The sequence below is a fragment of the Sander lucioperca genome, chromosome 14 (assembly GCF_008315115.2).
Source record: "Sander lucioperca isolate FBNREF2018 chromosome 14, SLUC_FBN_1.2, whole genome shotgun sequence".
In the NCBI taxonomy this organism is placed as follows: Eukaryota; Metazoa; Chordata; class Actinopteri; order Perciformes; family Percidae; genus Sander; species Sander lucioperca.
The window spans coordinates 4395804-4408676 of NC_050186.1; the positions used below are offsets into that span (position 1 = coordinate 4395804).

A 12873-nucleotide genomic window follows, 5' to 3' on the forward strand; every position below is an offset into this window, starting at 1 on the left:
AAAAAAGAATCCTTTGAACTGGTAGAGACAGAGCACCTTTACATCTCCAGTGTGTCTGGGGGGAACCCGTCTGTCGTTACTTCAGCCTCATAACTGATTTTGGGATCAGGCCATCAGTGTGGAAATCCTTCTGTGTCGCTGTTTCCCGAGCCCTGTCCATCACTGCCTCGGCCCAAATGAGGGATGTTATTGTGGGCAAACGTCCCAGGTGGAACTTGGTCGGTGGTCCCTCATTTGAAATAGAAAAAAACTGACTAGATAGTACAGCAGGTCCCATTAAATAGTCGTGGCTAATAGGGCCTTTGACATAAGGTCTGTAGGTAACAAGTAGACCTCCTCATAGCTGCTCAGATATCATATCATTTGGCCAATTAGCCTGGAGAAAGAATGCTGAGAGATTGTGTGTGTGTGTGTGTGTGTGTGTGTGTGTGTGTGTGTGTGTGTGTGTGTGTGTGTGTGTGTTTTCCAGTGCTGACAGATGGACAGGTGTAGCTCGAAAGGGGCTTAGCTGAGCTCTGCATCGGAGTTTCCCTAGCCCTTTGCTGTCATTAAATTAAATTTATTCTGTAATTTTTTCCCTTGATTGACACACAAATTAAACATTCACCAGCCTTCGGGGCCTGGAAAGACTATTAAAAAGTTGTAATTAAAACAGAAGGTCATTGATAATTATGATGATAAACACCACAATGAATACGATATGAGACTGAGAGATAAGATGAGATGTAATAAAGAGGTCAACAAAAGAAAAATATTTATTTTTTAGACAACCAATATAGGAGACTTGTTTTTATATATATATATATATATTTTTAATGGGTTTTTTTTAGAGTTAAAAACCACTCAAATTGAGAGCACGTTCTTTAAACAGGCGCTACTCACTCAAGTTACTTTAAAAAAGTGTTTTCTCTAAAGTCCCTTGCGTGACCACACATGTTGGGTGAATCAGTTTACTGTTGAGTCAACACTGTGCCATTAATGGTTTGTGTGCATATTGACCGACCCTATTGCTACCCAAGGTCGCCCAAGCATACTCTAGACTCTTGATGTATGTCTGTGTCCAGCCATCAAATTCAATAATGCAGTCCCATCCAGACAACCGTACACACACACACACACACACACACACACACTAAGGGTAAAGCAAGTCAGTGGGTCAAATGGTAGACTGTCACCTACAAACACACACATGAAATGGAAATTTTCGAAAAGTAACCAAGGCTGCGACCTGCGCAGGCCAAATAAAAGCCAGGTTAGAAAAAGCGGTTGTGATTGTAAATGGATGGTTAATTAAGCACAATGTTTAGTATTTTGACACATCATTTCTAAAACTGTCTCCTGCCAATTTCATGATTATTTTGTTATTCCAAAGCTAATTATTATTCATTATTTTAAAGGCCTCATTTAGAAAGCAAAACAGGCCCGTCTCTAATAATAATCTGTCTTAAATAAAGGTTTCATTCTTCAGTTTAAGGCCACTGTTTGTGTATTTACAGCACATTAGTTACTGATCAACATGTGCAGTGTGACGACTGTGTTTGGGTTCTTTGGTGAAGTGTATCATTCATCTGTCGTTGCTGCTCTCACTCCTGATCCCCTCTCTGTGTCTCTCCTGCAGTTTGTTTGCTTTGCTTTCCAAAAAGCACAACAAGGTTTTGGAGCAGGCAACACAGTCTCTGAGAGGCAGACAGGGAGACAACACAGCCTTGCCTGACTATGTGAGTAACTCTCTCTCGCTCTCACTCACTCACTCACTCACTCACTCACTCACTTACTCACTCTCTCACTCTTTCACTCTCTGTCTGTGTGTCTGCAATCAGTTTATTAGTAGATGCCAAATTATGTCTACTTGGATAAGGTACAGAAGTTGACATGGGTGTTTGTGACAGTTTAGTGAGTGTGAGGTTACTTGAAGTAGCATGGATTTTGAATTTGTTATTTTTTATTTATATTTATATTTATTAAGAATTAGCATTCATGGTTTGAAAAACAAGCAATCATCGGAATATTTAAATGCAAAGCTGTAACCAGCAAAATGTTCGGTTCATCCGCCAGTGTATTAATCAGTTGTTGTGTCAGCATCATTTGATATTTTTTTAAGTAAACAAGAAAAAACATAATGCTGTGTGCTGCTTTGTAGCATCTCCTCTATCATGGATTTTGAAATGTTTTTCGATGTCTCTCTTAGTCTGCTGTAAAAGACAGAGATAAGTCCACATTTTGCTCCTGGCACCAGTTATGTCGACCAGTTTAGGTACTCAGTGGGATTCATTTGAGGATGTGGTGCACAGTTTGATGCTGTTTCTACATTTAAATTGAAGGCCTGTTACTGCAGAACCAGCATTGAGTCGCAGTGTGCAGCTCTGTTTACTCCAATCCTTTGTCTTCTTCTCATTACTTTTCCAGTTCACATCCCACACATTTAATATGTACTGAAATGGATTCTCCACTTGTAGAATAATATTTGATGAAAGTGTTGAGCTTTTTCTTTTTTTTAAATTGGATGATAAAATCCGTCATTCTCCGAAACATCAGTGTTTATCTGAAATTGAAATCTTAACAGCACCACAGCAGTGACTAAGTGTCAGAGCTTAAACCAATAGATTTAAAATGATGTTTTCCCAATGCAATTAAGTATCTATGGATCTTGTTAGTACACCATACCGGGCCAATGAGTACACGCTGTTGACTATTGACTGTATAACTGTCTGTATTGTGTTTAGGTTAGTCTGTTTACTTCTCAGTCTGGCTGTCTCATTCGATTTGCATGGTCCTAGATAAGTGTGTGTGTGCATAAACATATTTGTGTGTTTGGGGCTTGGAGATGTATTAGGAGGTCCCCTTAGGTGCTGTGGAAACGTGAGTGTATTTGAGTGCTCTTTCAACCATGTAGCGACTGTCTGATGAGGCCCCCTTACAAACAGACATCTATGCACACGTAAACACACTCATGAAAACATATAATGCAATTATCCAGCTTTATTTTGATGCTTTCTTCCTTCAGGGCTTCTTTTAATACTCTGTTTATCACCCATGCATAAACACCCACTGTATATGACTGAAGGTGGAAAAGAAAAACAGAAAGAGAGATTACTTTGCCTTGATTATAGCCTCTCTGTTTAAGATATCAGTCCAGCCAGCTGTTTACACAGGAGAGTGCACTCTGAGTGAATATAATAATAGTGACAACAATAATAACACAAATACACCCACAAACAATGAGGGGTCATTGTGTAAGGTGGACTACACAACAACGCTCCTGCTTTTGGTATAGTTCCAGTGTGTTGCTCAAGGGCAAAAGACACATTTCCAGTAGGATTATATCATGGGAATTTTACAACGAGGGTTTTTTCCCTAGAAAAGTGTCTGACATCTAGTCTGGGTCATAGGCTATTGAGGCAGAATTGATCAACGTTTCTGATACAGCTGTTTATCCTTGAGCTTAGACTATACTAACTCAATATGACATTGGTTCCCATGTCTACAAGGGTTCCCGTGACTTACTGTTCATAGCTAGAAGTCAACTTTTAGCTTTATTGACATCTCTTGATTAAAAGGAACATATTGTATTGTTTGCCTTCTTTCACATGTATTTGCTTGTAAACATCTTGGTCTTAGTCAGTGGTGCTTCTGAGTGTTTGGCAAAGCCTTGTAAGGTCCCTGTTCAGAAGGCTGGGGACGTCGGGATGAATTGTAATAGTGTATGTGGTAAATATTTAAATTTGTCGTTCATGACCAAATACCTACAAAACTAGTGACATTCTTATTAGGCTCACTTGTACTCTGTTTTACCAAATGTTAGTGTGCTAAAATGCTAAGCTAAGATGGTGAACCTTGTAAACATGTTGGCATTGTCCTTGTGAGCATGTTAGGATGTTAAGTTATCATTTAGCTCAATGCACTACTGTCCCTTAGTACTGCCTCACAGAGCTGCTTGTTTAATTTTTATTTGAATTGAAGTGTGGCATAGTTATAGGGTTTCAAATGTAGATTTGATCAGTAGGGATGCTACTAACAGTTCATTTTCATCATCCATTAATCTTAATTATTATTTTTTAATTATTTGATTATATATTGGGTCTGTAAAATGTCCAGAGCCCAACATGACATCTTTACCCAGCTCGTTTTGTCCAAGCAGCCATCCACAAACTTTTATTCAGTTTACATAAAACAAAGCAGCAAATCCTTGCGATTGTGAAGCTGGAACTAGAGAATTTTGGCATTTTTACGTATTTAAAATTTAATAACTATTAATTGATTACACAAATAGTGGCAGATTATCTTTTTTCTGCTTACTAACCATTATGCTGCAGTGAATTTTACATGGGATTATTTTTTGTCTATCTAGGCCTGCACAATTCAGGGAAAAATATGAATCACGATTTTTTAGCTTAGAATTGATATCACGATTCTCTGCCACGATTTTTTTCTCACAAAGTGTAATGTTTATTGCACACATGAACCATGACAAAACAAAACATATTGGCCGTACCAAACATAGATTTTCTTTGGCACCTATAGCACATTGGTCATCACCACAAGCCTGTAAACACAGAGGCTACAATGAAGAGAAGGGAGAGCATCGCAGCGCTTGGGAGCGATTTAAAACCTATTTTATACAGTCTGTTTAAAACTCACAGAAGAAAGTAGTAGCTTTTGTGATGCAGTTGGCTCGTAAACTTAAATGAGAATCTAAATCATTTAAAAAAAAAAAAATGTTTATTTAATATTTTTATTATTATTAAATTATTTTATTTTTTTTAATCAACAAAAAAAATCAAAGTTATTTAAAAATTAAAACGTGAACAGAGTGAATCGAGATCGCGATTAATCGTGCAGGCCTAATTCTATCCTGCTGTGTGATTTCTGAGTGTGTGCGACAATGAGGACTTAAACTGTCTTTGCATATAGACTACATTTTAAGCAAATATCTGGCTCATTCGTTCATAGAAATGGAGGAATGAGGTCATAGATAAAAAATAAACAGCTGGTTAAATGTTTTACACAATGGCAAATAGGAAAGGAAATTTATTCCACACAAGTGAAGTTAATGGTTTGAAACATTATCTACAAGCTAAACATTAGCTGACCAGCCATTTATTTCTACCCTCCGTCATCATCAGTCTGAAACTTAAACTGAAATTTACATAAAACCTTTTGCATAGCTTTTCTTATCAGGCCAATTATAATAACCTCACACACTGGCTAAGGTTCTCAGGTTCGGCTTTGGAGAAGTGACATCTAAAAGAAGTTGTGTCGACTCCTTTGTTTTCTCCATCTCTGGCCCTCCTTTTCTCCTCCAGTAGAAGTGAAGGATGTGGCTGTGTAATTGAAAGCAGACTTCTCTGGTATTATTCACAAACTCTCATCTTAACATGGGAAGTTTAGGGAGCTACAGGGAGAGATCAAGAAGAGCAGAACATGAGGAGAAAAGAAGAACGATAGAAATGGGAGAAACAAGCAGGAGGAGAGGAGATGAGGAGGGTTTGAAGAGAGGGTGGGCTTGTGATGGGCATCTGGAAACAATGTCATTTGGCTGAGTCTCGCTCTGGAGAGAGAACTAATGTTTGTTTAATGTGAGATTGTCCTGGACATGTAATTGCTGTCTTTTACGAGGGAGGAGGATATGAAAAAACGACGTCAAATGCTCTAAGCTGTGGGTTAAAGCTGGGCTCATTCTGCTTATGTGTTAATGTCTCCCTCTGTTTTCTCTTTCTCCCCCTCCATTTCCCTCCCTCTTTATGTCTGCCTCTTGGTCTCTCTCTCATATGTACACACATAGAGCACCCCCCCACCCTATTCTTGTATGTGTTTGTGCTGCTGTGTCTGGTTAGTGTCAGGGAAGAAAGAGTGAAGGGTACGGGCCCCTTGAGCCCTCAAGGGACAGCCAGAGGCTCCCAGTCCAAGCAGGGCAGCTCTCTCGGGGCCCCACCGCTGCTCTCTGCAGCCTCTGCACCTCTGATTGCCCTTTGGGATAAGTGCAGTGACATGCAGTATGTGCTTGTGCACACACACAAACAAACATAAAACAAGAAAGTATGCACTGTGTTACATTGCATTGAGTTGTGTGTCACTGTTTATGCTCCCAGCCACTAGTGGTAGTAGTAATATTACTTCTGTGCCTCTTCATCTGTTTACTGTTGCACATTACTGGGAGAAGACTACAATCACACACACACACACACACACAGAGAGCCAGAAGCATGTTGGACCACCCTGTCTATGTGTTTACAGTATGTGCTCTGGTTGAGTCACAATCTGTGATCTCTTTTTAATAGCCAGAGAGACACATGCATTAGCTTTGTAGCACAATTCCTTTTGTTTAGGGAAGAAGCAGAGCCCAAGGATATATCAACAGATAATAAACATTATGCCTTCTGTTTATTATCAGGCCTTCCAGGAAATTGCCATTTTTGTATTAGGCTACAAAATTGTTTTGCAAAATCCACAGTTTTTCCATTAATGCTACAATAGTTCATAGATGGCTAGAAATGTTTTTAAAGTTGATTCATGTACAGTCTCTGAAGTATATGTTGGTGAACAGATAATTTCAACCAACCAACCATCAGAAAATTATCTTTCTTTTTTGTGTGTTTTACATTGTCAGTCGATGACTCAAACATACTTGTACTCACTTATGTTATATAATTAATATTAATGCAGACTTCAAGGTCCCATATCTGTTTTTTTTTATTGCAATGGTCGGGCTATAGTCACTTGTACGTGGGACAAGATTGCTCTCACACCAGTGTTGAAAAAGTATTGAAATATATACCCATGTATCCTAACTGTAATTCCCCCAATTTAGCATTTTCAAGCAGTGCATAAACATTTAATAAATACATACTATAATGTAGTTATAAGCCGCTTCAAGGATATTTTACATGCTTATTTTATGTACAGTATTTGTAAAAAATGATAACTTTGCCCATGAAGTCATGTTTTATATTATTACTACAATTGTGTTTTGCCATATTGTCATTCATAAGATAAGAAACTTTATTGTCATATGTTAACACAACAGTGACCTTTTCACAGATGTAAACAAACATTTTAAATGGCCCCAAGTTGATTTCCTGTTGCAGTGTATGTGAATGACATCAACTGACAGGAAGTTAACAAGGGGCCAGGCTGTTGCCTAGCAATGGAATTCCATTGAAAAGTTCTATTGATGCCCACAGGAGGAGTTATAGTTGTTGACAAATACATTAATAAACACATTTTAGTGATTTTTAAACCATTTTAAATTATATATACTGCTTATAAATGCTAAATAGACGGACTTAAAGTAAAGTGTTGCCTTTGCTGGAAATTTCACTCACTTCCAGTCTCCTTTTCCATACTTTTTCGTTCTCTCCTGATCGCATATTTTGAAGGATGTATGATGTTCAGCGTGGCCTCCACATGGCTCAATCACAAAGGGAGTCTCGTGTATTATCAACTTCTACCTATCATTCTCTGAAATTGTAAAATATGGCAGCCTTGCCCGGACTTTCTTCCATGTCCATTTTTCTCTAAAATCCCATTTCCACCTGGTATTAAAATCAATCTACGTCCTCATTCAAAGTATTTCTCATGTCACAATTAAAAGTCCCCCGTTATTTAAAAGCTATTATTATGAAGCCGCAAAATCAGGAAATGCTGGGTCTTTATCAGCAGTAACTTAACACAACGCCTATAAGCGAACATATAAACGTAAAATAACTTGACAAGACAATTTGAAAACACATTCTGCTGCCAGGTGGGAACACGCGTACTTAGAGCTGTCCACTTCTGATTGGATAACTCAGATCGGATTTTAATACCGGGTGGAAATGCAGCCTAATTCCATGGTGCTGATGGAGACTCTGAAACAACATTATGTGCAAGGGCAGATGCAGGGTGTGTCTCTTCATACGTGGTTTGTCTGAAAGTAGGAATTGATTAATTGAAGTGTCAATTATGCTGTCACATTTCTTATAGTCTTTTGATGTAGAACACACATCCCTAGAGCTGTCCACTTGTGATCGGATCACTTAGATTGGATTTTATTACCAGGTGGAAATGGAGCTATAGGCCTTTAAACTCGGGGATCAAACTGGACTTCCTGACTTCCTGATATTTCATTCTCTCACCGATAACCTAAAGCAACACATCCTCATTAATGCAGCCCCTTGAAAAAAATGTAACACAGGGCTGTTTTTGGTCTGACCTCTCACTGAGGTGTTGTTAGTAACAAGCGTCAGTAAAAGGGGTTTAATAAAGCCATGATTTTCACCTGTAACAAATGAACCAAATTCAAGGTGTACTGAAGCCAAGTCTTTGGTGGTCTTTAGAAAAGTTAACACTGAATAAAATAATCTACAATGACTTGGAACTTTACAAATTCTACGTAACCTCTTAAACTGATGCCCTTTATGTTGCTCATTATCTTATCCTCTCAGTCTCAATAAAGGTCTGTCCCCTTGTGTTCCTCTATTAAGTCAGTATCCTGCGAGGGAGCTGACTTCCTCACTGACCCCCTTTTTAGTCTCTTATCTTCTGAATTTCTTTCCTCACCTGGCTAGTGAAGATGGTACTAGACCTAGTTGTTAGTTTACTTGTTACTCTGTCTCTCTGTATATCTGTCTGCCTCTTATCTTCTCTCCTCTTTCGCTCCGACTTTTTCTGTGTTTATCCTCAGGCAGCAGGTGTTCTGGGGTCCTAATGATTGTCTGCTTCCAAATGGCAATTAGGGCAGCCCCGCTGTGCTCTGGTCTTTTCCTGATCGAGGCACAGCAAAACAGAGCACAGCTAGCAGCAAATCAATTAGCACTGCCCACCTATCTGCCAGAGTGCTGTTGCAGCTGTTGGCGTCATCTTTTTTTATCATCACTCGCGTTATCGACATCACCGCTGTGATGCCCCCCCCCCCGTTGTTACTGCTAGCCAAGTCTCTGAGAGATAGTGTGCTTATTTGAACTGATAATAAGGTGTCTGTCTGCAAATATGCTGGACTTCCCCTCCAAACAGACAGTGATGCAGCGATTGTCCAACAAAGTCTTTCCTAAACACATCCTAGACAGGCAGACTGCGTGTGTGTGTGTCTGTGCGTGTGCGCAACAAAGGATGTTTTGTGAGGCTATGGAGTAATAAGAGGCTGGCCCGGGTGCAATGCTCTACAAAATGGTGTGATTATGACGTGGCCGTGGTACCATAACGCAGGTCAGACAATGACCCATTTAAAAAAGACTGGACAGGCTGCCGCTACTCAGCCAGTCTGACCCTCTCTTGTCTGTCTGTCTGTGGTGTTTTTTTTCTTCTCTTTATTTATCTTTCTTATTCAAACCCTCCCTCTTGTTTTGTCCATTCTAATATTGAATATATTCTATTTGTGATTAATAGTTTGCATTCTAAAACAGTGAAAACCTCTGTCTTACAGGTGTGGCTTTTAATTCTCTTTTTGCTAGTCTGTGTACCTGGGTTTATCTCCATGCCCTTGTCTTTGTCAGTGCTCTTTCTTAATATGTCTGGTTTGTCTGCCCTGCAACAGTCTGCAGTGAGCAGCGGGGCCAGCCAGGGAATCACTAAGCTATTGGTTTAATGATGCCAGCTCCTACTTTACAGGGATTTACATGTCTGTGTCTCAAAACACCCTTTCCACACACACAAACATGCATAAAAACATACAATGGTATGATAGGATGGCTAGACACAGACACACACACACACACACACACACACACACACACACACACACACACACACACACACACACACACACACACACATACTGTAGTGCCGGCAGTGTCCTTTTCAGTCACTGATTGCATCTGCAAACTCTATAATTTTCCTTGTCAGACAGATAGCAAAGGTCAAACATACCTGCAGACATAACACATGTGTGCTCAGCATGTTGAAGAATTAACAGCAGAATCAGACGGTTGAAAGCCTGCACACACACACACACACACACACACACACACACACACACACACACACACACACACACACACACACACACACACACACACACACACAGGCATATTCACACACTCACAGCCTTCCTGTAAGGTTTGTGTAAATGGTGAAACAAGTAAAATGGGGCAGGCTTATTGAGACTAATGATATAGCTCATGTCTGAAGCCTGTGTTTTCCTGGGTGGAGAGAAGACATTTAATAGCGGCATGAGTGGCTGGGACTAAATGACAATGCAGCAGGCTGGAAAATAGCACATGACTGGAGGAGAAGGAGCAGAAAAGAAGAGGGGAGGGAAGGAAAAATGAGGTAGGGGAGTGAGAGAAAGAAAGGAAAGGCTGTAATGGTTTCATGCAGTCATATAAACACGTCAGGTGTTTTCGGGCTGTCGAGCGGATACATTTTTGGGAAAAACAAGTGCGAGAGAACAGAGTAAGAGGAGGAGGAGCCAATATATTTAAATCCTGTCTGGGTTTCAAGTAGACCATGGACCTCTTAATCTCATCCACTTGACAAACATACACACAGGGCCAGGCAGACGTCTAGCTAGCCTATTTCCATGTGACCTGAATTCCCCAGTGTGGCATTTTTTTTTCTGCCAGGCTAATCTCATTAAGCTGGGTACAGAGCTAGAGAACAAACACACTAGGCATCCCATCCTTCCTCTGCTCCTTTTGTCTCTTCTTCATTGCGTTCACTTTTTCCATCAACCACCCCCCACACTCCATTCTTCTATGGTTTCATTTTGTTGCTGTCTTCCTTCCTCTGCCTCCTCCTCCTCCCACTCAGTTGTCTTCCATATCTGTGCCTGCTTTCTGTCTAATTATGGCCTGCCACTGTGGAGCAGGTCTATCTAGGCAGTGGAGTCGAGCCCAGAGAGCCACCTCTGCTTCCAGACGCACAATCAATCCTCATTATAGCCAGCTCTCCTGCCGTCCACTTGTCTCTTCAGGTCTGCCTGTTAAAGCTCCACACCACCACACGCCTTTGTCTACCAGCCTGGAAATCAATGCCTTTGTGTGGCAAGCCTGATTCATGGTCAACTTACAACAGAATACAGTTATAAAGAATCATCCTTATCCCCCTGGCTACTTTCAGAGAGTGATTGTTTGTTCATGTGCGTGAGCTTGTGCACACACTTATGTGTAGCTAAAAAAAAAGGCCCACAGCAAGCAAAGTTATTTGTCAGATAAGGACTTGTTTCTGAAGCAAGGCGCCGAAGATGGAGTATAAAATGATACTACATGCAGTTCTGTTACAGATGGTTAGCCCAGATTAGAGGTAGAATCTCAGCTTTCAATCAGCTTGTCATAGCAGTCTCGCTGAGCTGCTGTTTTGAAACTGGTCTTAGCTGGTATTAACAAATTCTTGGTCAAAACACGTCATCAGAACAATGATGTTTGGGATGAAAATGAATCCTTAAGGATAAGTCTTGCGATGGAGAACATAAAACAACATTTTTAAGGTTTTAAATGTGTCTCATAGCGCATAGGAAACAAGAATGTTTTTGTTTGTTTTTTTTTACCATAAAGCTTTACTGATTTATACATCTACACATTAAAAATTAAACTGGCTAACTCAGCACCTCATTCTAATGTATTTTACAGAATTTACAATACTTGCAGGGGAATACACTTTTCTCTCATTTCAAGCCTGAAATGAAGCAGGATGTAACCCCAGAGGAAGTTGCTGATGAGTACTTTCTAAGGCGAGGCTTCCTGTAAAGCAAAGATGGCCATTCAAGCAACTGGCAGAACCCGTCAATTAAGCTTTTAATTAAGATATTTATTTATTTATTTCGGAATCCTACAATTGGTACAATGATGCAGCCGTGTAGTCACAATGTTTTGCTTTTGTCTAGTGTCTACCTTTTTAAATGTCACAGTCCCGTTCTAAGCTACTGTCACATCATGGTCCATAGTACACAGTCTGCTTTTTTTTTCCTAGTAGCTGAAGAGCGGTGGTCTGTATGTAAATTGATGCCCACACACAGCAGGATTAAAATTGAGTGAGTTCATTTTTTATATATTTGTTTTACATAGTTGTGTAAAAAAAAACATCATGTCCACTTGTGAGTGGACTTTTAGTGTAACATTGGCAGGCAGGCAAACGAAAGACACTTGAAAGAAACAGAGCCATCATTAATGTTATTAGTAACGCATGCTTTTCCTACAATGACAAGTCAAAATGTCTTCTGTGAAAAAAACCTGTTGATGATCAATACAAACATGGCGGTCTATTGATTCTAATGAGAGCACTCAGTGTGTATGCCAAAAAAAGTTCTTTGTATTTTAGGTTTAAAATGGACAAAGTGCACCCGTAAGATTAGGGTTTATGTAAAAAAAAAATATTATTATTATTAATTTTAACTGTAATGTCCTGCTCAGTACATATTTTGGTCTCAATTCTTTAAAGAAATAGTCTAAGGCATTCTCATAAAAAACATTTATTTATGTAAAAAGGGGGGATTTGGTCTTTATATCGTTATCAGATTTACACAAAATCATACAGCTCATGCTATTCCTGCTAATCATATAGATCCAGGATCAGGGTTAGATAATCTTTGCCGTGTATGTTATAGTGTTCTTCTACCGTTGGACTTATTTCATTAGTGCACCATCGCATTAAGCTAAGCTACTTTGAATGTTCTTGACTCCTGCATTCTTTGTCTCGGCTTCTTCTTAGCTGTTGTCTTTCCATTCTGCCCACTCTTTATAGAGTAGCTACATCTCAGGGCGAATGGTTCAGCTAATGGTACACTTTTTCAACCACAGTTGCTTTAAATTCTTGTAATACAGTCTCTTTTTTTTTGCTTTTTGGCAAATAAAAAAAACAGCACACCATGCCTCAAGTCCATTTTGCAAACTGTTTGTTTTCATCGGGATTAAGCACGTTATTGTTATTGTTTTGTATTTTTAGATTGGTTTGGAAATTGGC

The 12873-nt window shown here is 39.5% G+C and overlaps 1 protein-coding gene across 3 annotated transcripts in view; it reads left to right on the plus strand.

The window, feature by feature from the left end:
• dym (dymeclin) overlaps nucleotides 1–12873 on the plus strand; it is a 61186-nt gene that overhangs the window by 28043 nt on the left and 20270 nt on the right. For 2 of the 3 annotated variants that reach the window (XM_031317643.2, XM_031317642.2), the window contains exon 14: nucleotides 1619–1718. In XM_031317643.2, coding sequence (XP_031173503.1) covers nucleotides 1619–1718 — 100 coding nt within the window. Of the gene's footprint in view, nucleotides 1–1618; nucleotides 1719–2188; nucleotides 2315–12873 lie in introns of those variants that run through there. The other variant, XM_035991480.1, reaches the window with a different exon arrangement.